Source organism: Ambystoma mexicanum, chromosome 7p, assembly GCF_040938575.1.
Source record: "Ambystoma mexicanum isolate Mex_15411 chromosome 7p, UKY_AmexF1_1, whole genome shotgun sequence".
NCBI lineage: Eukaryota > Metazoa > Chordata > Amphibia > Caudata > Ambystomatidae > Ambystoma > Ambystoma mexicanum.
Genome location: NC_090939.1, coordinates 254,635,582 through 254,655,977, shown reverse-complemented (window position 1 = coordinate 254,655,977; position 20,396 = coordinate 254,635,582). Strand labels below are relative to the sequence as shown.

At 49.7% G+C, this 20,396-nt stretch overlaps 1 protein-coding gene across 1 annotated transcript in view; it reads right to left on the bottom strand.

Annotated features, from left to right (window-relative positions):
* The window catches only part of PATL2 (PAT1 homolog 2), a 1,529,270-nt gene that overhangs the window by 1,338,025 nt on the left and 170,849 nt on the right, over positions 1-20,396 (bottom strand). Inside the window, exon 4 of the mRNA XM_069636258.1 lies at positions 389-708. Coding sequence (XP_069492359.1) covers positions 389-708 — 320 coding nt within the window. The remainder of the gene's footprint in view (positions 1-388; positions 709-20,396) is intronic.

Genomic DNA, 20,396 nt, shown 5'->3' with positions numbered 1-20,396 from the left:
TCCTCTTCATATCTTCCTACTGGCCATTATGCACCCACGCATACTACCACATTTCGAATTTTCCAATACCTGGACATCGATCCCCTTCTGGCACTCAACCTAAAGTGCGTTGGACCATACCAAGGGTGAAAGGTTTATAGAAGTAATACTATACAATACTCCACTTTTCCTTTTACTGTTCATTACTATTAATTGTACCATATCTATTAAGTTCATTGCCTTGTCATTTCCACTTAAATAGTGGTTTCATCATAGTGGTTTCATCATACAACCGAACTACACACTACTAAGTAATTTGCCAACATGCCAACTAGGAAAAGAAATGCTCTTTGTTATTTTGGAGAGGGGCTGCATCGCTTTACCAATTCTGCACAGACACTTCACTCACCTCAAGTGTGGGTTTTCCATTTATTGCCTTCATCACTGCAGGATCCCCCAATTCAGACTCCTCTTGTTTAGTTTCATACTGCTGGGCGTCGGTCAATTCCACAGAGAACTGCAATTCCCCCTCGAAGCCGACCTTTTCTTTTACTGCCCCTGGTTCTTCCTCTTCAGAGAAAGAGGAAGATGAAGTAGTGGATTCATCTTCAACCAATTCCTCAGGCTTTGCTGTAGAATCACATGTGACTCCGTTTTCCGAATGCGTTTTTGGCGTTTCAGTCATAAAATCTAGGGGCTTCACAGCATCCTCTTCTGCAGAATCGTGATCTTAAAATGAAAGCAAATATGAAGCTTTACAGACATAGCCAGAAACAGAACAAAAGAAACGCCCTTCTTGCTGGTTTACAATCTGGTTTCAAAGCAAAACCCGACTCAAAACTTTAAATCATATGCTTTACCCACAAGAGACCCCACCCCTTTGAAAAATAAAATGGGCAGTTCAAGAATTTACCAAATATCAATCAATGCTTGAGGCATTTTTTTATTTGTATTGATCTAATCTAATGCATGATATTTTCCAAATTAAACTCTGCTTCACCATGCTAGAGTGCTCCATTGAAATACCTTTAATTTGAAGTCTACCACACCATATTTTCAACACCTAAAATGAGAGAAAAACTGCTGTCCTAAGGAGGCTGTTGCAAAAGCTGCTGATCATGGAAAAGCCATTGTCAAAGCATGGACGTTTCCACTGTGACATTTTAACTTGTGAAAGGCCTGCAGGATCCAGTAGGACAATTCCAGAAAAACACTGGAGCCAGGGGATTAGTGTTGTAAGGAGGGTGTGGGGGTGCAAGGGAGGAGTATATGTGCCAAAGTCCACTCAAACAGATGGGCTAGAGATTCCCAAAGCAATCCTGCAATTTTAGTCGAGGAACTCTCATGGTGCCTCAGCCTGTAGCTCAATCCAGAGATGCCTTGGAGGGTAGTGAGGCCAAGTGTTATGCTGAGATTCACCCCTTCTGCCCCCACCAAGCCTTGTCTCTGGCATGCCAGGTATACACCGGCAATAAGGAGGAGGTGGGAGGAATTCTGGAGACATGAGCAACCCATATTCCTGTTCTTCTAGGCCAGTGATGGGCTTCTCTATATTTTAAGCTTCAAGCTGCAAAGAGGCTACAGTGTGGCACAAGGTACAAAGTTCAATGCTCCTGGGAATCTGAGTCAGCAGAGGTTGGCAGAGAGGCCAGGCGGCCTTTGAGTCATTATATGACATGCGTTAAGAGTGTCTTTCAGCATTCCTTAATGTACTGCCACAGTTGAGCCTTACTGTGGGAGCAGGCAATGTGCCCTGCCTCCGAGAGCCAACAGAAATTAAAGCCCAGGGATTAAGTGGCAACAATATGGAAAAGAGCTCAGAGCCCAAGCCAAGCTATAACATTAAATATCCTGAAGTCAGTCCACCAGCCCTTTATCTTTGTATGGTATTTATAAAACACAAGCCAATCTGAGAAGAAGCAGCACTGTATATAGGGAGACTGGGCCGGGGGTTACAGGTGAGATGCAGGGTCACAGAGGTAGTTGCTAGTGGAAGGAGGAGAGGGACAAGCTTTGGCGAGGGAGATGTTGGGTTGAGTAGTGCAAGAAGATACTGCAGGATGGAAGGTCAAAGCGTTCTCTGCATCTGCGCCTTGTTCCAGGAGCAGGATGGATAGCAGAAACAGCCTTGTTTATCCCCACCTATCTTGCAGTTCTTGGTTTACGGTGTGGCAGAGTCATGGCTTCTGGTGGTGCTTTGGCCTCTGAAATAATTGGGTTTCTTGGCCAGCTAGAGTGAGGTTTTGGTCAACACTGCTTTGTAAGTGAAGCAGACGGTCTTCCACATGATGCATGCATGAAGGGTTAGCCAGAGCAGCTCCTTGGGGATGAAGAAGTTGTAGTCAAATTTTCTTTGGACTATGATAAACCATTCTGAGTGGCTTTCGGGGGGTCCAAGGTGGAGGATGACCAGCGCTTGGCCAATTTATCAAACTATGGGCATGTATCCTTTCAATGAAGTCACAGTTGAGAGTAAATCTAGGAGATTTTGCTCCAAGTGAGAATTAGTGTAAATCCATTCAGGTTAATGTCAGCAAGCCAATTCTGGACTTGGGAAGGATGATAGGTCTTCCTATGAGTATGAAACTGATCTTTATCAGATTGAGTTGGTGCTAGATATCCAGGCTTTGATGAGTGAACTGGAAGTCATCGATGCAACACATCATTGGTTAAAGTGTGCATCTTCGATGTATGGATGCATTTTGTCATTTGTGTTAGCAGGAGAGTTCAAACCAAGGGAACAATGTAGAGGTTGATGAGAATGAGCAAAAGGATAAATCCTTGTGCAGCTGTGCAGGTTACTGAGCAGGGACGACACCTGTTTGGGCCCATCTAGACTAATTGTATTCTGCTGGAGAGGCATTATATGAACCACTGCAGTGCTGTTAGGTTGATGACCAAGCATGTGCGAGTGTTTGAATGTTTCATCATCATAGGAAAGTTGCAGCCCAGAAGAGTAGGAGGAGTAAGCAGAGGTCCCCTTTACCCAGAATGTGGCGAACGGATTTGTTTACTTGAATTGTGATCATCTCTATGCTGCATTGCGGCTGGAATCTTGATTGGCAGTCCATTAGGAGACTGGGATGAGGTCTTTCAACTGGATTGTGACCAACTTATCAATCACTTTGCAGAGGAAGGGAAGATGCATGAAGGGGAAAACAATGGCCAGTTTGTTTGGGTTGCAAGAGGGTGCAGAATTGAAATTTAAGGGAGGTGAAGATGGGCCAGGGGGTGCTCAGCAGACTGGAGAATGTTGTTTTGGTAAAGGGTGAAGGTGGTCACTAGGCACTACCAATGAAAGGTATAGTGACATCTATTTGGATGATCCCTGCTGGACATCCACAATTGTGGGCCTGAGCTGTTCCAATATGGTCTGACCTTTGGAACAGTTGAATCGCTATTTTGCCTTAAAACATTAGGCTTGGGGCCAGACTTTGGATTTTGGCTTCCAGAAAGTAGGTCTATTTGATTGTATGGGCAAGAGTAAGGCTGATCAGAACTACGGGCGTGCAGAAGTTAAAATATATGGAAAAAGGCACCCTTTTCAAGCATTCAAAGAAATACCCTGATCAAGGAAGAAGTTGGGACAACAGGAGGGAAGATGTGTTTGGTTCCACTAACAGGTTCATTAGTACACAGTAAATTACAGTTGAGGCAGCTCGCTAGCTTCTGAAAATAGGAATACCCCTGGCCTGAGTTAAAGTGTGTAGTTTCTATTGCGCAAATCTCCCTAATCTGAAACAGTCTCCCCAAACCCAATCCTAGTATGCCCAAACTAGAGCTCTTGAGAAAATTGAGGCAGAGGAATTCACTTGGTTAGGTATACCATACCAAGTACCCTGTTACAGTATGCCTTGTCGGGTTTTGCGATAGAGAGATAGGGGCAGTTTGTCTTGATGAAAAATATATTTATTGAATAAAAGGGTTTGGTTTATATACCATTAAAAAATGCAGCACAATTCTTGCTTCCCTTCAGTTCCGAGGATCTGTGGCAAGACTCCTCACAGGAGAGCCATTAAGTGAGAGATCATCCTCACGCAGCACACTTGCATGCGCTCCCAATATATCCAGTAGTACTCTTAGAGGTCAGTCTTGGCATTCTGTTCCTTAGAAAGAAATCCGAAAGACAATGTAACTGGTTGGCCGGCTTTTTAGTCCATTTCCTGTTGCCTGGCCAATCCCCATTCAATTTGCAATGCGTGTCACATGGGTTTATAGGTGAGACTCTGCCCCATGGGGGTCAGTTCCCTTCTGCCTTGCCGCCATGATGCTTTTACATCGCTGCTGTCTTGTACTTGCGTGGCTGTCCTGGAATATGCATGAAATTGGCTGCTCCCGACCCCCTCCGTCTAACATGCAGACTGTTTTAGGTACATGGAAATGTGGCGTTTCCAATGTACTTGCTGACATTTACCCCTGCTTCTAGTGGACAACTGGATTCATATCCTGCGGGAAGCCTTGGTTTTAGAAGGGGCTGCTCCGAGGTCTTGGCCTCGTTTTTGGGCTGTAGAAAACCCACTGCGGTCTCGTGGGGTTTACATGCACGTTTTCTCTTGGCTCCCGCGATTCGGTAATCATTGTGGATGGTCTGGTTCCAGGAACGTCTTTCCGTGTCTTTCACGCTTCGGAGGCTTTCGCTGCAAATCGGATATATGGTGTCACATGGGTACGTGCTAAGAGTTGTAGTATCACTTGTTTCACACCACTGACCTTTCACCACTTTAAGAATCAAACAAAAAATGTTGAGTAGTAGTGTTACTTGGGTAAAGATTAGGTTTGTCACCAATGGCCATCTTGTTTGTGTAGAAGACATTTGCCTAGCCATAAAAAGCAACACTTCTTTGCAGGTCAAGCTAGTAGACATGACCAACCTTTAAACTGCAACTTTACTGCGTTACATAAATCTCTTAAATGTAGAAACCTATGGAGGCCACCAGGGGGCGCAGGCAGGATGGACGCCTGAGCTTCGAGCTCCGCACCCAGCCCCGGGTAAACTGCGGTCCACCAGCGGAACGAGGGTCCCATGAACCACGCGACCCCCACCAAGGGGAGTGGGAACCTGTAGCCCCCACCTGGACCCAACTCCGGTCCCGATCCGACGCTCCTGCGCGGAGCTTTCCGGACCGAGGCGATACCAGCAACCCCTCCCCCACGGCCTGGTGCGAAGCAACGAGGGAGGGCGCGGCGGCCACGCACACACAGGCTGTGCCACACACGAGTGAGCCTGGGGCCGCGGGCCCGCGGCGCCCCCCCCCCCGGACACTTAACGTGGCCTACCGCAGGTCATCTCACGACCCAGGGGCCCGACCCGAAGAAGGCCATCCGCCCGCCCAAGGAGCCGCAACATCGCAGGGGGGCTGACGCGGGAGCGCGCCCCCCCCCTCCCATCGTAGCACACACCAAAGCAGCCCACGGCGCCCTGGGGCTCCACGCCTGGCGCTCCTGACACTCGGGGCGGGGCAGCCGGGGCGCCGCCGACACGGCCTGTCATAGGGGGGCCCGGACCCCCCGGCCTGTCCCCCGGGGCCCGGCCCGGAGAGGGCCATCTTCCCGCCCTTGGAGCAACGACACTGCAGGGGGGGCCGACGCGGGAGCGCGCCCCCCCTCCCATTACAGCACTCACCAACACAGCCCACGGCGCTCTGAGGCTCCACGCCTGGCGCTCCAGACACTCGAGTCCGGCACGCTCTGTCATAGGGAGGCCCGGGCCCACCTACCCATTCCACGGCACCGGGGCCCGATCCGAAGAGGGCCATCCATCTGCCCACGGAGCAACGACATCGCCTGGGGGCCGACGCGGGAGCGCCCCCCCCCCCCAACACACTCCCCCTCCTCCCGCTCTTACCTGAGGAAAGTGCCAAGGGACGCCTGCAGCCTCGCGACGAGGACCCTCCCCACTGCGGCGAGGCTTGGGGAACAAAGAGGCAAGCATAGAGGGTAAGGACCCCTGTTCAGCACCCTTACGACCCCCCCCTCCACTGGAAGGGCACTTGGAGTAAACGGGGTACCAAAGGGAACGTTATGCACTCTTGAAACATTGCTTGAGTTGGGTCCTCAGATACCCCTACCTACAACAACTTGGGAACCCCCCCAGCTGAGATACCTGGAGATCGCCACCACAGGGCTAACTAACGGAGCCAAACAGGGTAGACATGCTCCGAGCTGCCGACGCCCTCGGGGGACGCGCCCCCTCTCCGCTCTGCACCCCAATTGACCCAGACACGGCTGACTACCAGGCGGTGCCCGCTAACAAGTAACCGACACGGTCCTTCCATGAGCTGGAAAGAAAACCTGCTGAAATACCAATTTGTTGCCAACGAGAGTGTCATGGCGACCGGGGGCCCCGCTACCCCACCCCCAGACCTGGAGGCCATCCAGAACAATATCCAGATGATTCTGGAGGAGATACGCGGGATGAGGACTGACATGGGTGCCAAATTGGCTGACCTCACGACCAAAGTCACCACCTTAGAGGACCGAATGGAGGGAGTCGAAAACAATCAACTCTCTGTAACACTCCTTGAAACCCAAATGGACATTAGACTCCAAGACATGGAAAGACGAGAGGAAGAACTCCGGCTTAAGGTCGACGACATGGAGAACAGGGAGAGAAGGAACAACCTGCGCATTTTTGGCCTGGTGGAGTCCGAGGGCGAATCCACACAAGGACTCGAGGGCAAAGTGCACAACATTGTGAGGATCGCCCTGGGAACAGAGGCTGCGGGCACGATCAACTTTGACAGGGTGCACCGGGGGGGGGGGGCAGAGGCCCGCGCTTGGTCCGACTACATTATTATAAAGACAAGTCTAAAATTCTAGAGAAAGCGAGAAACCTCGGCAACATACAATACGGCGACTCAAGGGTATCCATCTTTCAAGAAGATCAGCCCTCACCCTGTCAATGAGGAGGAAATGTGGCACCCTCACAAGATGGCTTCAGGGAAAAGGGGTTCGATACCGCTGGGGACATCCCTTCTACTTGGAATTTGAATGGCTAGGGGAGAAACACCACCTGGTGTCGGAGGAGGATATTCGGAGGGCCACAGATGACCCGATGACCTGGTTGGCGACCAGGCGGGCCACTCAGGCGCCCAGGATGGAAGAGCCCGAGACCCCCCCAGGGGTCCTGACAGATTGGTGAACCACAGCGGCAAATCCAAGGTCAAGGGGGCCCGGAAGTTCCGGAAAACTAGACACCCGTCGACAAACTCTGAAGACCACTCAGTCATGATAACACCGTTCGATCGGAGGTGGAGGAAATCACAAGGTGAGCATTGACTCGGGGTCCAGGCACTGGAGGTCCTGGGTCCACGAGGTGCCATAACTGGATGCCGCGTTGGTGCTACGGCTGGCCCGCCGGTCTACAGGGCGGGCGAAAGTTTGCTAAAAAGTTAACGGTTTGGTTGAGTTAGCCCACACACGAGGCCCAAGTTAATGGTTTGTGGGCTGGAGTGGGGGCTCATTGTTCCAGAATTTTATCTCAGACACTTGTACCGAGGTTCTGAAGGGGCCGATCTATATTGATTCTGAGAATTGGGATTCCCCAAAACATGAAAATCCCGGGGCTGGGGTTAGAGTCCTTGGTGGTTCGTTGACCAACCCCAACGTATGTTGGGGAAAGTGGACGAACGCCTTATATTTCAGGGGAAAGGTGGGAGGGGGGAGGAAACAGGGAGGGGGGCTTGGAAAAGGGGGGAGGGGGGAAGAATGGTCAACAGGGCAGACAGAGGGGTAAAGGGGGAAAGTCAGTTCAAGTCACAGAAACTTGCTTGGCAGCGGGCTCTGAAATTCAGATACTATGAGGGGTTCAAAGTGCACAACCGAAAAGACGATAATGATTGAAGGGAAGATAGGCACGTTGAATGTCAAGGGCCTTAAGAGGTCCCTTACGAGCAATATGTTCCGCAAACAACATCTAACAGTCCTATTCCTACAGGAAACATTATAAACGGGGGAGAGAGTCCAGAATCAAAGGGAAGGATATTGGCTGCAACTACTGGGCATCACACGCGACCTCAAAGAAGGAGGGGGTGGGCATTCTCCTGGGAAGGGCACTCCAACTCACAGGGGTAGAAACCAAGAGAGGATTTGGAGGTCGATTTTTAGGTGTCAAAGGGTTTTGCGAGGGACAGCGCGTCACTCTCGCCACCGTATACGCACCCAACTCGGGTCAAGTAGAGTTCCTCACGCGGATCTTCAGTGTCATGGACGAGTGGGCAGAGGGGGCCATGATACTTGGCGGGGACTTCAATCTCATAGCTAACCCCCAACTGGACTGGTGGTCCGCCAGGGGAGGGACACCCAAGGGGATCACTAAGGACAACCTGGCCTTGCAAACCCTCCTGAGGGATCACTACTGGGTAGACACCTGGCGCAAAGCATACCCGGGTCAAGGCGGTTACACCTTCTTCTCTCCCCCACACTGCACCTACACTAGAATCGACCTCCTGCTGATCTCAGAGGAGGGGGACGGGGTGGTAACCCAACCAAGGGTCGAGGCCATAACGTGGTCGGACCACGAATTACTCGTGGCTAACTGGTCACTGCCCATTGCCCCGAGATCATCCCGATGGCGGTGCAATGACACGCTCCTTAGGGACCCCGTATTCCGCGACTTTATGAAACAAGAAATGCTGGCCTACTTTGAGACAAACGACACCGAGGAGACTGACATGTCCATGGTATGGGAAGCGGGGAAAGCCACTTTTAGAGGTCTCCTCATAGCAGAGGGCTCGAGGCGTAAAAGGGAGAGGGGCCTGATCGAGAGCAAACTCTGTGCGGAGTTGAAGGTCTTGCGGGCCAGATTGGGCGCCCCGGGGGTTGACCGGGATGCACTCCTGGACGAGATGCAGGGCAAAAGGCAGGAGCTCCATACGGTTCTCATAGGGGAGGTTGTCAAAAAAATGCGATACACCAAACAGAGATACTATGAACGGGGCGACAGGGTAGGCACTCTATTGGCACAGAGGTCACGGGGGTGCAGAGTGGAAAGAGGGATTGCCCAGCTTGGTGATGAGGGAGGCAGAATTCATGGGGACCGGCAGAAAATAATGGAATGTTTTGCTGACTACTACAGCAAACTTTATTCCAGGCAAGTGGACGAATCACAGGAGGATATTTCCTCCTACCTGGCAGAATATCCCCTCCCCAAGCTGACCGACGAAGACTTAGAGGCCCTCGAGGGGGAAATCTCAGAAGAAGAGGTGGAGGGAGCCATCAAAAGATTGAAGGCCGGAAAGGCACCTGGCCGAGACGGCTATACAGCAGATTTTTACAAACAGACCCAATCGATCCTAGTGAAACCCCTGGCTAAACTGTTCAACCAGATTAGGAGTCGGGACACAATCCCACAGACATTCCTGCAGGCCCTCATCACCGTCATACCTAAACCCGGCAAGGACCAGACGGACTGTGGGTCTTACAGACCCATCTCACTTCTTAATTTGGATGCCAAGATTTTCGCTAGAATCTTGGCCTCCAGACTGGAAAACTCCCTCCCACGCCTGATACACCCAGACCAGGCGGGATTCATCCTTAACAGACAGGGTTCCGATAATTTAAGGAAAACACTTCACATACTTGCCACAACTGAGGCCAGAAACGAGGGCACACTCTTATTGGCTCTCGACGCGGAGAAGGCCTTTGACAGGGTCAGTTGGGCCTTCATGAGGGAGGTTCTCACATCTATGGGGATGGGCCCAAGGTGGTTGGGATGGATATCTGCGCTTTACTCCTCCCCCTCGGCCAGAGTGGTGGCAAACGGAACGGAATCAAGAGAATTCCCCCTTGAACGTGGTACGAGGCAGGGATGCCCCCTATCCCCGTTAATTTATGCATTAGTAATGGAACCATGGGCAATCTTGGTCCACAACGATATGGCCATCAGGGGAATACAGATGGGGGACATGCATTGCAAAATGTGCCTCTTCGCAGATGACGCCCTGCTTTATGTCACCAGACCGTCCCAAACAATCCCCTGGTTGCTGCAGGGCCTCACACGATATGGAGAGCTATCGGGGTATAAAATCAACCTGGACAAATCGGTGGCATTCATAGGTGGGAATCTATCTGACCCGGAGATGGCCTTTGTGGAGGGACTCTCCTTTAAACGGAGTGAGGAGGGGTTCCGGTATCTAGGAGTCCAAATCACGCGCGACCTTAAAGCCCTGTATACGGCCAACTTCCCCCCCTCTGGTCAGCAATCAGGAGAGACATAGAAAGGTGGGCGGGAGCGGGTCTCTGGTGGATGGCGCGCCTCAATCTCATAAAAATGGTGATTCTCCCAAAATTCCTGTTTCTCTTCCAGATGCTCCCGGTGCTGGTCCCTAGGGCCTTCTTTGAAGAAACAAAACGAGTCCTTCTTAATTTCCTCTGGCAGGGTAAAAAACACAATCTCGTACGAGGTATTGACCAGGGCTAAGGAGGACGGGGGGGGGGGTGGGTTACCCTGACCTGGGGACATAATACAGGGCATCCCAGTTGAGGATTCTGGTTGATCACTTCTCACCGGAAACGAAAAAACAGTGGGTAGCCATGGATAATAGGCCCCTTGCACCGGTCACAATAGAGGAATGGCTCTGGGTCCCAAGGAATAAGATCCCCAGAAACGTCTTGAACCATCCGATTCTGAAAGTACTGTGGTCCCTATGGAGAGAGGGAGGCTACTACAGATGGCTCACAACATGGCCCTCCCCCTTAAGCTGCATTTGGGCCCCTCCTTTCCTGGCCAAAATAGCAGAACCAGCAGCATACCAGACATGGTTCGAGGCAGGCCTTAGCAGGACTGGCCATATGTGGGTGGGGGGCTCTTTCCTACCCCTGAGTGACCTTGAGGAGGCCCTGGGAATAGGCACGCTTTCCCCTTTCTGTTATCTTCAGCTCAAAGGTGTCCTCACTGAGCCATCTTGGGGCGATACCCTCAGGAGGGATCTCACAGACTTTGAAAAGCTTCTCCTAACCGCGAGGGGCTCCAAGGGGATAATATCCCGCCTCTATAAGCTCTTTCTGTTCTCTGTCCCCAGAGACCCGCCGCCAGCACGCACACAATGGGGTAGGGACCTAGGTGAGGAAATCGATGACAAAAGATGGACAGAGATGTGTAAACGGGCTAATCGATCCACGGCCTCCCTCCAGTATCGCCATCAGGCCCTCAAGATACTACACCGATGGCACTATCCCCCGCAGAGGATAGCTAGGATGAGGCCAGGATATGACCCACACTGCTGGAAATGCAGGACAGAAAGAGGAGACTACATTCACATGTGGTGGGGATGCCCAGTGGTCCAAAATTATTGGGACAAGGTACGGGCCTGGATCAAGGGGGTGGATGGGGTTGAGCGATCTTCCTGCCCTTGGCTCCTCCTCTTCGGAATTGACAATGGGGAAGGCCAAGAGGGCACTCAAGACCATATGCTTCAGGTAATGCTGGTAGCAGCCAGATGTTGCCTGGCACAGAAATGGAAACATCCGGAAATGCCAGGGGAAAAAACCTGGGTAACCAAAGTACGGGCCATCTACGACATGGAGTTCCTCACACACCTGCTTGATGAGTCAAAATCCAGCATCGAGGAAATCTGGCTCCCCTTTTTTGACAAATACGGCCGAGCGGTCTAATGCTTAGTGGTGGTGCCGAGGGCCCCCCCCCCCCCAGGACACAAGGCCATGGCCCGCGGACCCGATTGTGAACTTTACCCAGTTGGTCCACATGACTTTGACGTGCCAAGCGCACAGTGCATTGACACTTCTGTTTTTTAAAGAGCCCGTTAAGCAAGCAATTAACCAACTTATGAACATTTGAACTGAAGGGGGGTGGAGGGAGAAGGGGTGTGTTGCGATTGGTTTTTTCTTGTTAACTCACATCAGCAAATGCAATGTAATTTCGTAATGCACAAATGAAACTTAATAAAAATTGATTTTCAAAAAAAAATGTAGACACCTATTGGCAAAAGTGGCAGGTTAGAAGGAAGCAAGACACTGAGGACATGTGTACATTGAATAATGAGATCCAACTTTGCCTATCGCTGTGGGGTATTCCCTATTTTACTAAGGTGCTCATCAGAAAACGTCCAAAGGAATAAGTCCACTGTCCAAAACTAATCTTAACTGGCTTCCACTATTTTAACAGACTAAGGTCAGGAGAATGACTCCCTTCTCCTAATGGTTGCGTTATGCGCTTTTCTTTAGAGTTCTCGCTAAAATACAAGATGGTCTCTCGTTATTCCCTGCATCAGTTCATGGAGTTCTCTCATGAGACGGATCGCTTTCCTCTCCTCTTTAGGGTTAGCTGACTTTCCACGACTCGCCTCAGTTTCTGTAGTTCTTTCAGAAGACTGTTTTTTCTCTGCTGGGTCGGGCTGGCTTTTCATAACCATTGTCAAACCCTCTGATCCATGTCAAAGTGCTCCGAGATATCTGTTTGGATATATTTTCCTGAGGGGGTTTTGCTTTGAGTAATTATAGATAAACAATACAGGCCATACCAGGAACAGGTTATCGTTTATCCAAAGGGTTTCATTCTCCCTCTACCACATTCCCCACTCTTTACACAGGGCCCTACATGTAGAAGAGAATCAGTCGACACAGATACTTAGGCTAAATGGCCTGTGCTTTAATTCCCCTTGTAAATACAAATCCGTTCAAAAATGTTCAGATACGGGGGATGCAATTGCCATTTTACAAGAAACCAATTTAGCTGCATCAGACATTGACAGACTACGCAACAAGTTGTAACGGCTACAGTTTGTAGCCTTCAGTGACTCTAAGAAGGGGGGCACTGCTGTGCTCATAGCAAGAGGGGACATCATTTGATAAATCGGAGACTGTGATGGGCCTGGTGAGCAGGTATATAAGGGTCAAAGGGTTGCCGTTCAGCTTTTTACTTGACATCGTTATATGCCCAGAATGACAGAGCAAATTCTTGGCAGACGTCATTACAGAAGTAGCCCCATTTAACAAAGACCAATTAATTATAGGTGGCGTCTTCAATGTGGTCCCAGACACCTATAAATATCCATCCTCTGGATTACTCGCAGTTCCCGCATGTTCACCACACCTTTGAGAATCAATCTCTTGCTGACCCATCCTCTTTTGGTGCCGTGCACATACTAAGTGTCAGTGGGAAATAGGATATCTACCAGGCATCGGTTTTAATAAACATAAGGATTAATAATATATACCACACCCTCAATCCCCTGCCGGTTAACACCTACCTGGAAATGTCCCCGCCCCCCCCCCCATCGTTTGCGAGATCGTCCCGAATGGTGAAAACACCCTGAAAGGTCAACTCGCTAAGACAATTACAACTTATTTTCTTGAAAATTCTGACACGCTTTCAGATTCCGTGATCGGAGATGTGATGAAGGGGGTCATCAGGAGAAAATTCATTGTCCGATCATTGGCTTGCATGAAGCATATCAACAAGATCACAGATTAACTAGAGGGGGGGGGGGGGAGAGAGGGAGATCTGGGTTGTGAACTGGCGCATAGAAATGCTCGCCCAAAACACAAAGGCACCTTAGGATGGCTAGGAATAAATTAGACGCGCACTTAATAGGGAAAACTGCCAAATCCCTTGCTAAAACAAATAAATATCTGGTGAGGAAATTGAAAGATTAAAAATAGAAATACTAGAAGTGGACTAGCGGACAGGACTAAACAATGTACCGAAAATTAAAAGTAAAAAATTCTAGAAAGGAACTTTGCGGAAAAAAGGTTCTGCTCGGTCTCACGGGGAGCGCAATTTATCAAGCCAGCTTACCCCAATTCTCTTCAGACCATGAAGCACATTTGGAGCGCCCAAACAGTTCGGAAGACTTAGTAGTGGTGACAAAATCCCTGAAAAGTAGGGTCGCTAGCACTGATGCTTCTACCACGCTCTTCTATAAAAAAGTGTTCAAGGCTTAATTACTTCAACCCCTGACTATACAATATAACTCTTATCGAGTGGAATGGGTGACTGCCACGATGGAAGAATTGGCCACTATCCTGCTTCTTAAACAGTGGAAAAATCCCTACGATTGCGCTTCCTATAGGCCCATCTCACCATTAAAGAATGACGGCAACATATACTCTAAGATCTTAGCGAATGGGCTATCAATGTATTGGTAAAGCTGGATTAAAAGGTAGAACCACCTTCGATCATATACGCCAGGCTCTCAATCTGGCAGAAATAGCTAAAGATGAGAAACTGAAAGTGGCTCTCTTAGCTTTAGAAGCTACAAAAGCGTTTGATAGGGTGGATTGGGCCTTCATGCGTTTCACCCTCCAGCCATTTAATCTGGGTCTGGTAGTTCAGCAGATATCAGCCAACTAATACCCCCCTTCTCCTTTAATTCTCAAATTGATAAAGGAGCACTTAGCTGAACAGATCAGGGACAACATTTTCAGGTATTTTGGCTTGGGGAATACCATATAAAATCTCCCAATATGTGGATGACATGTTAACGCTCAAAAATATGCAAACCTTGGAGCTACTGAGTACCGTCATCCTAGCAGGAAGTGAACAAGGCCAACTGGGCAGTAGGCAGATTGGCTGAATGCCTCCCAAGTCATCGAAAGCCAAGGCAAATCAGCCTACTATGGACAACTTTGCAAGGCAAAAGCAGCAAGCAACTGAGGGTACCATGGACTCTGAGCGGGAGAAAGAAGGGAGCGCAATGGCGGTGCATAAGCAAATATTGCTAGCCATAGCAGACTTTAAGGCTTCCTTGGGCACACAAATTGAGGCAGTGCAACTAGACGTTGGGGTTGCTGCACCAGGACGTGAGGGGCCTAGAAGAGTGCATTTCCATGCTGGAGACGGAGGTGAAGGAGAACTCAGTGGCGCTCCGGGACACACAGGTGGATGTTCATGTCTTGCAGCAAAAGGTCTGGAAGAGGCAGAAGGACAGGACCGGAGAAATATATGCATAGTAAGCCTGCCGGAATGTGAAGAAGGCGCAGACCCAACAACGAATATCAAAACATGCTGCTCCAGGAGATAGGCCCAGGGAACCTCACACAAGGATTTAAAATTGTGAGAGTTAGCGTGCAAAACACTAGAAGACCACCCTCAGGGGCTCCCCCGTGACCGATAATCGCCAAAGTCCTATAAGGATAAGGAAAAAAAAAATACTGTCTTACTCCAGGCAAGGTGGAGAACTGTAGCGAGCCTTGGCAGAATTGGCGGTTTATCCTGATTATAAATTTCAAGAAATGTGCAGAAAAGACTGGTGCAATTTTCAGCAGTTAAAGCCATACTCTGTGGCAGGATTTAAATACATGTTGACTTACCCTGCAGGACTTAAGGTCATATATTAAAATAGGACCTGGTTTTTTGACCTTCTGGATGAAGCGCAGGCATGTCTGGACAGGGAGAGGATAGGACCCTGAGAAGAAGAAAAAAAAAAAATCTAGGAATGCGCAAAGGAAGCCACACCAAACGGGAGGCGAGGAATAACCAAGATAGTTTGGACCTACAGAGCCAAAGGCTCCTGTTGGTCTACAATTGAAGCGACACCTGCAGTCCAATGGGCTGTTGATTAAGGGGACATTTCCCAGAATAGTTGATTCTGGTGGCTTGTAACAGTTTTTGTATTATATGTGGCAGGTTTGTTAGCAGTTTGTTTTAAAGCAGAAATGTTGCCAGGTCCTTGGCTGCGCCCGCTGCGCCCTTCCAATTCTATTTTTTGGGGGCACTGGTTATTGTGCCCATCCGTTGAGCACCAGCCCCAGGCAACATCGCCGGGGGAGAAATTTTAGGAAGCAAACATGCATGAGCTTGGGGTAACCAAGCTGGGCAGTTTTAAATTGAGGAAGTTGGGAGTTCAAGTGAGGGATGGGTTGCCTAGAACACCAGGTGAAGCACTATACGCGCGACAGGAGATGCCCATCGCACTGTCTGGGACGGATGGCATTCCAGAGGGGGGTAGAAGCAAATGGTGCAGACTATAAATTTACTTACCTGGAATGTTAGGGGGTTGAATGCTTACATAAAGAGGAATAGAGTATTCTCATATCTTGAGATTTATAGTGGATATAGCTTTACTGCAGGTAACAACTCACGCCATAAAGACAGGCGCTATTAGCGAGGAAATGGAAAGGGCAATTGTTTGGATCCTCCGCCTATGCTTGCGATGTCTTAATATGGATAGCGCCCTCAGTACCCTTCAAGGTTACCCACACTAAAATTGGACTGGTTTACACGTGCCCCAACCAAGGTGCCGCCAAGTTTGTTCCGACTTTATATCCACGACTAGGCCCCTAGCGAGACAGCAATATGATATGATAGGTTATTTATAACGCGCTTAATACCCAGAGGTTTCTAAGCGCGGACCCGGGGATCGAACCCATGTTGCTCCGTGTCATCTTGCTTCCAAGGCAAGCACGTTGCCGTTGAGCTATCCTCCCGAGAAGATACTTTAATTGCACGCTAAACCCACTCCTAGATAGGCCAGACCCCAAATAGATCTACTAGCTCCGTCTGCCAATATTTTACGGACACTCCTGATTCCTTTGACGTGAAAGATGCCTGGAGAGGTTTGCACCCAGACGCCAAGCAGGGAGTTGGCACACCATATTACGCATTGCCCAGTATAAGAGTAGGGTTTTGTCGGATCACTCCCTTCTCAGCCTACAGTGGCAATATGTCCCCCTAGGGTGCCAATACCCATGTGGAAACTTGCAAGTTAATCACTGAGAGACCCCCCCCGCCCCATTTCACGAGTGCATTAAAAAATGCATCGCCAAATAGATCTCACAATCCGGGCAGCGTACCCAGCGCCCGCACCTTCTGGGAGGCACTGAAGGTGGCAGTTAGAGTCGCAATGGTGGGGACTAGCAGCGTTCAGACAATTAACAGAGCTAGCTACCACCGAAAAGCGATTGAGATCACTAGAGCAGTCTAGAGTGCAACACCCAGACAGTAAAGATGAGGCTATGGATCTAAAAACAGAAATGTATGGATTGTTAGAAGAGGCTGGTCAAACATAGCTTTGCAAGATATTTGGAGAATCAGCATAGAAAAAGGGGATAAGCCCAGTCGGTTGCGAGAATGGTTATAAGAGGTGCATCAAGCCCCCATACACTCAAACAAAGGGCAAGGGAACTTCTGTTATACTCAGACAGGGATCAATGAGGCTTAGAGAATTTTACCAACAACTGTACCAGCAAGGTCCCCCAGTGCCAACCACCCACCTAGTGAATGTGTTGGAAGAGATTGAGCTACCAGGACTATCCCAGGAAGAAAGAGCGGTTAGAAGCACCCATAACCTTGGAAGATATACAAAATATAATTGTGGGTTTGCCAACGGGGAAGACACCCGTCTCAGATGCACTACCTAGTGAATTTTATAAAGAATACGCACAAGTATTGGCACCCCATTTTCTTAGTACTTACTGATTCTTACGAGGCAGGTATGGAGGGGTGAGGAGGTTATTTCACTGAGAGAGTTGATTACAATTCCTATAGTTCCTACATGCCCTCCTTCATTGCTGAATCAAGATAAGATATTAGCATTCATATTAGCGGCTAGAAGGCAAAGGGTGTCACATAAGCTAGTGGAGCCGGATCAGACAGGCTTTGTCCCGGGCCGGAGCAGGACCTGGAACTTGAGGAGATTACATCATGTGATAGATAGGACGCATCACATACATCAAATGGGTTCAACTAGTGTACACCAAGCAGGTGGCCAGGGTTAAAAACAGGGAAACATATTTCGGAAGAATAGGAATTAAAAAAGGGCACGAGACAGGGCTACCCCTCATCAGTGCTGCTATATGTCCTAGCTATGTAGACAATAGCACAGTACCTCAGGACGGAATACAGGGGTCAAAATTGATTGGGTCAAACATCTGATATCGCTATACGCAGACACGCTGTTGTATATCCAGAACTATGAGGATCATTTGAAGCTGCTGCTGGAAGCCATGGCATTATTTACGGAACTGTCAGGGATTACAATTATTATGGATACATCGGCACTATTCACGTTAGCAGGATTGCGTAAGATAGAACAAGTTACTCTCTTACCTGGTAATGTTCTTTCGATGGGATGGTCCGACGACGTATTCCATATCTATGACATTAATCACCACAGCTGTGCTGCTTCAGAAAATCTTTGGCGTCTGCGTCCATGACGTCGATACGCCGCCCTCTAGGACCTCCTCCGACAGCTGACGTCACTGGATGTTATAAGTAGGGCTCACGACGCCTGTAGCCTCAGTTGTAGTTTTTTCCCCAGAACGTGTGCCACCCGTCTTCTGCCAGTCTGACACACAAAGCCTTGCGGAAACGTAAGCTGCAATCGCGTAAGAAATTCTGTAGCGGGGAAGGTAGGTAGGGAGCGATATGGAATACGTCGTCGGACCATCCCATCGAAAGAAAGTTACCAGGTAAGAAACAAGTTACTTACCTGCAACTGTTGTTCTCCAGCATGGGTCTGGCATGGATTCACATGCTCATGAATATTCCCCGTCGTCAGGCCGGGAATCCTCGGTAAAGAAAAAAAAAAAATCAGTATCAGTTTCGTTTCTGATCTGACTTTTAGTAGTAACCAATCACTCATCTCTGGGTCATACTGCCCCCAGCCAATGACTGCCCTCTCCCTAAGCCCCTCCCCTGGCAGCCATCCTTACATTTGGTAGCATGTAAAGTGGCAGTATGACAAAGTGAAGAGCCGCAGAGGGGAAGGAGGGAGGGTTTGCATGTGAATCCATGCCAGACCCATGCTGGAGAACAACAGTTACAGATAAGTAACTTGTTCCTTCTCCATCATGGGGTCTGGCATGGATTCACATGATCATAAATATAAGAATACATAGCAGTATACACATGCACAACCACGGGAGGTGGCAACAGGCTCAACATTAAGCAATACAACAACTCAACATTAAGCATCTCTTACCTCCTCACCAGGTTCACCTTAAGCAAACAGGTTGTGCAGCACTGCTTGGCCGACCCTGGACTCCTCCCTGGAGTCCCGATCGACGCAGTAGAATCTTGTGAAGGTGTGCGTCGACCTCCACGTAGCAGCCCTGCAGATGTTCAGCAGGGGCACACCAGACAGGAACGCCATGGTAGCAGCAATCGCTCTGGTCGAATGGGCTCTAGGACGGACGGGCAACGGTCCGTTGCCAACCGGTGACAGTGCATGATGCAGCCGGAGAGCCATCTGGAAACGGAAGCCTTCGAGAGAGCCTTCCCTTGATTCACAGGTCCAAAGTTCACAAACAGCTGTGATGTCTTCCGAAAACTCTTCGTGCGGTCCATGTAGAACTTCAGCGCTCTAGCCACATCCAGCGAGTGCAAAGTCCTCTCGGCCGGAGACAAAGGCGATGGAAAGAAAACTGTCAACACCAAGGGCTTGTTGAGGTGGAAGTCCGATGGCACCTTGGGCATAAAGGAGGGGTGCGTTCTCAGCACCACCCTCGTGTTGTGAAAAGTCAAGTATGGAGGCTTGCAAGATAGGGCCTGGATCTCTCCCACTCGTCGTGCGGAGGTGATGGCCACAAGAAATGCTGTCTTCCACGACAGGAACTTCAACGACGCCGAATGCATCGGCTCGAATGGGGCACCCATGAGCCTGGTCAGCACCAGGTTGAGCTCCCACGCCGGGGCAGGGGCCTTCACCGGCAAGAACGATCGGAATAGTCCCTTCATAAATTCCTTCACCAGGCGATGAGACCACAAGGACGCCCGTCCTGTAGTTCTGGTGTATCGGGAGATGGCAGCCAGATGTATCTTGATGGAGGTGTGAGCCAGTCCAGCTTTGGCCAGCGACAGTAGGTATGGCAATACTTGAGGGGCCGTAATCCGCAGAGGGTTAATCTTCTGTGAACGGCACCAGACAGAGAACCTCTGCCACTTATGTCCATAGCATTTGAGAGTTGAGGATGCCCTGGCTTTTGCGAGAACCTCTCTGCAGTCAGCCGGGATATTGTATCCTCCAAACTCTAGTGCTGCAGGAGCCAAGCCTGCAAGTGCATCAACTCTGGGTCGTGATGGACAATGGCGCCTCCTTCTCTGGAGAGAAGATCTGCGTCCGTCACCAGCTTGATAGGTGGGGACGCTGACAAGTCCAGAAGGTGTGGGAACCAGATCTGTCTCGGCCACGCCGGTGCGACGAGGATCATCCTGCACCTGGACCTCTTGAGTTGGTTGATGAGACGGAGCAGCAACGGCAACGGAGGGAAAACATACAGGAACAGGCCGTCCCAAGGGAACTAGAAAGCATCGCCCATGCTCCTAGGTTGTGCGAAACTGCTGGCGAACATGTGTCACTTGGAGTTCGTCGCCGTCGTGAACAGGTCGATCTGGGGTTTGCCCCACCGTTGAAAGAGCAGATCCACCTGGTCCTGGCGCAGTTCCCATTCGTGGCACGAGCGCAGCTCCCTGCTGAGTGAGTCGGCGATGGTGTTTTTTTATTCCTGCCAGGTGGAAG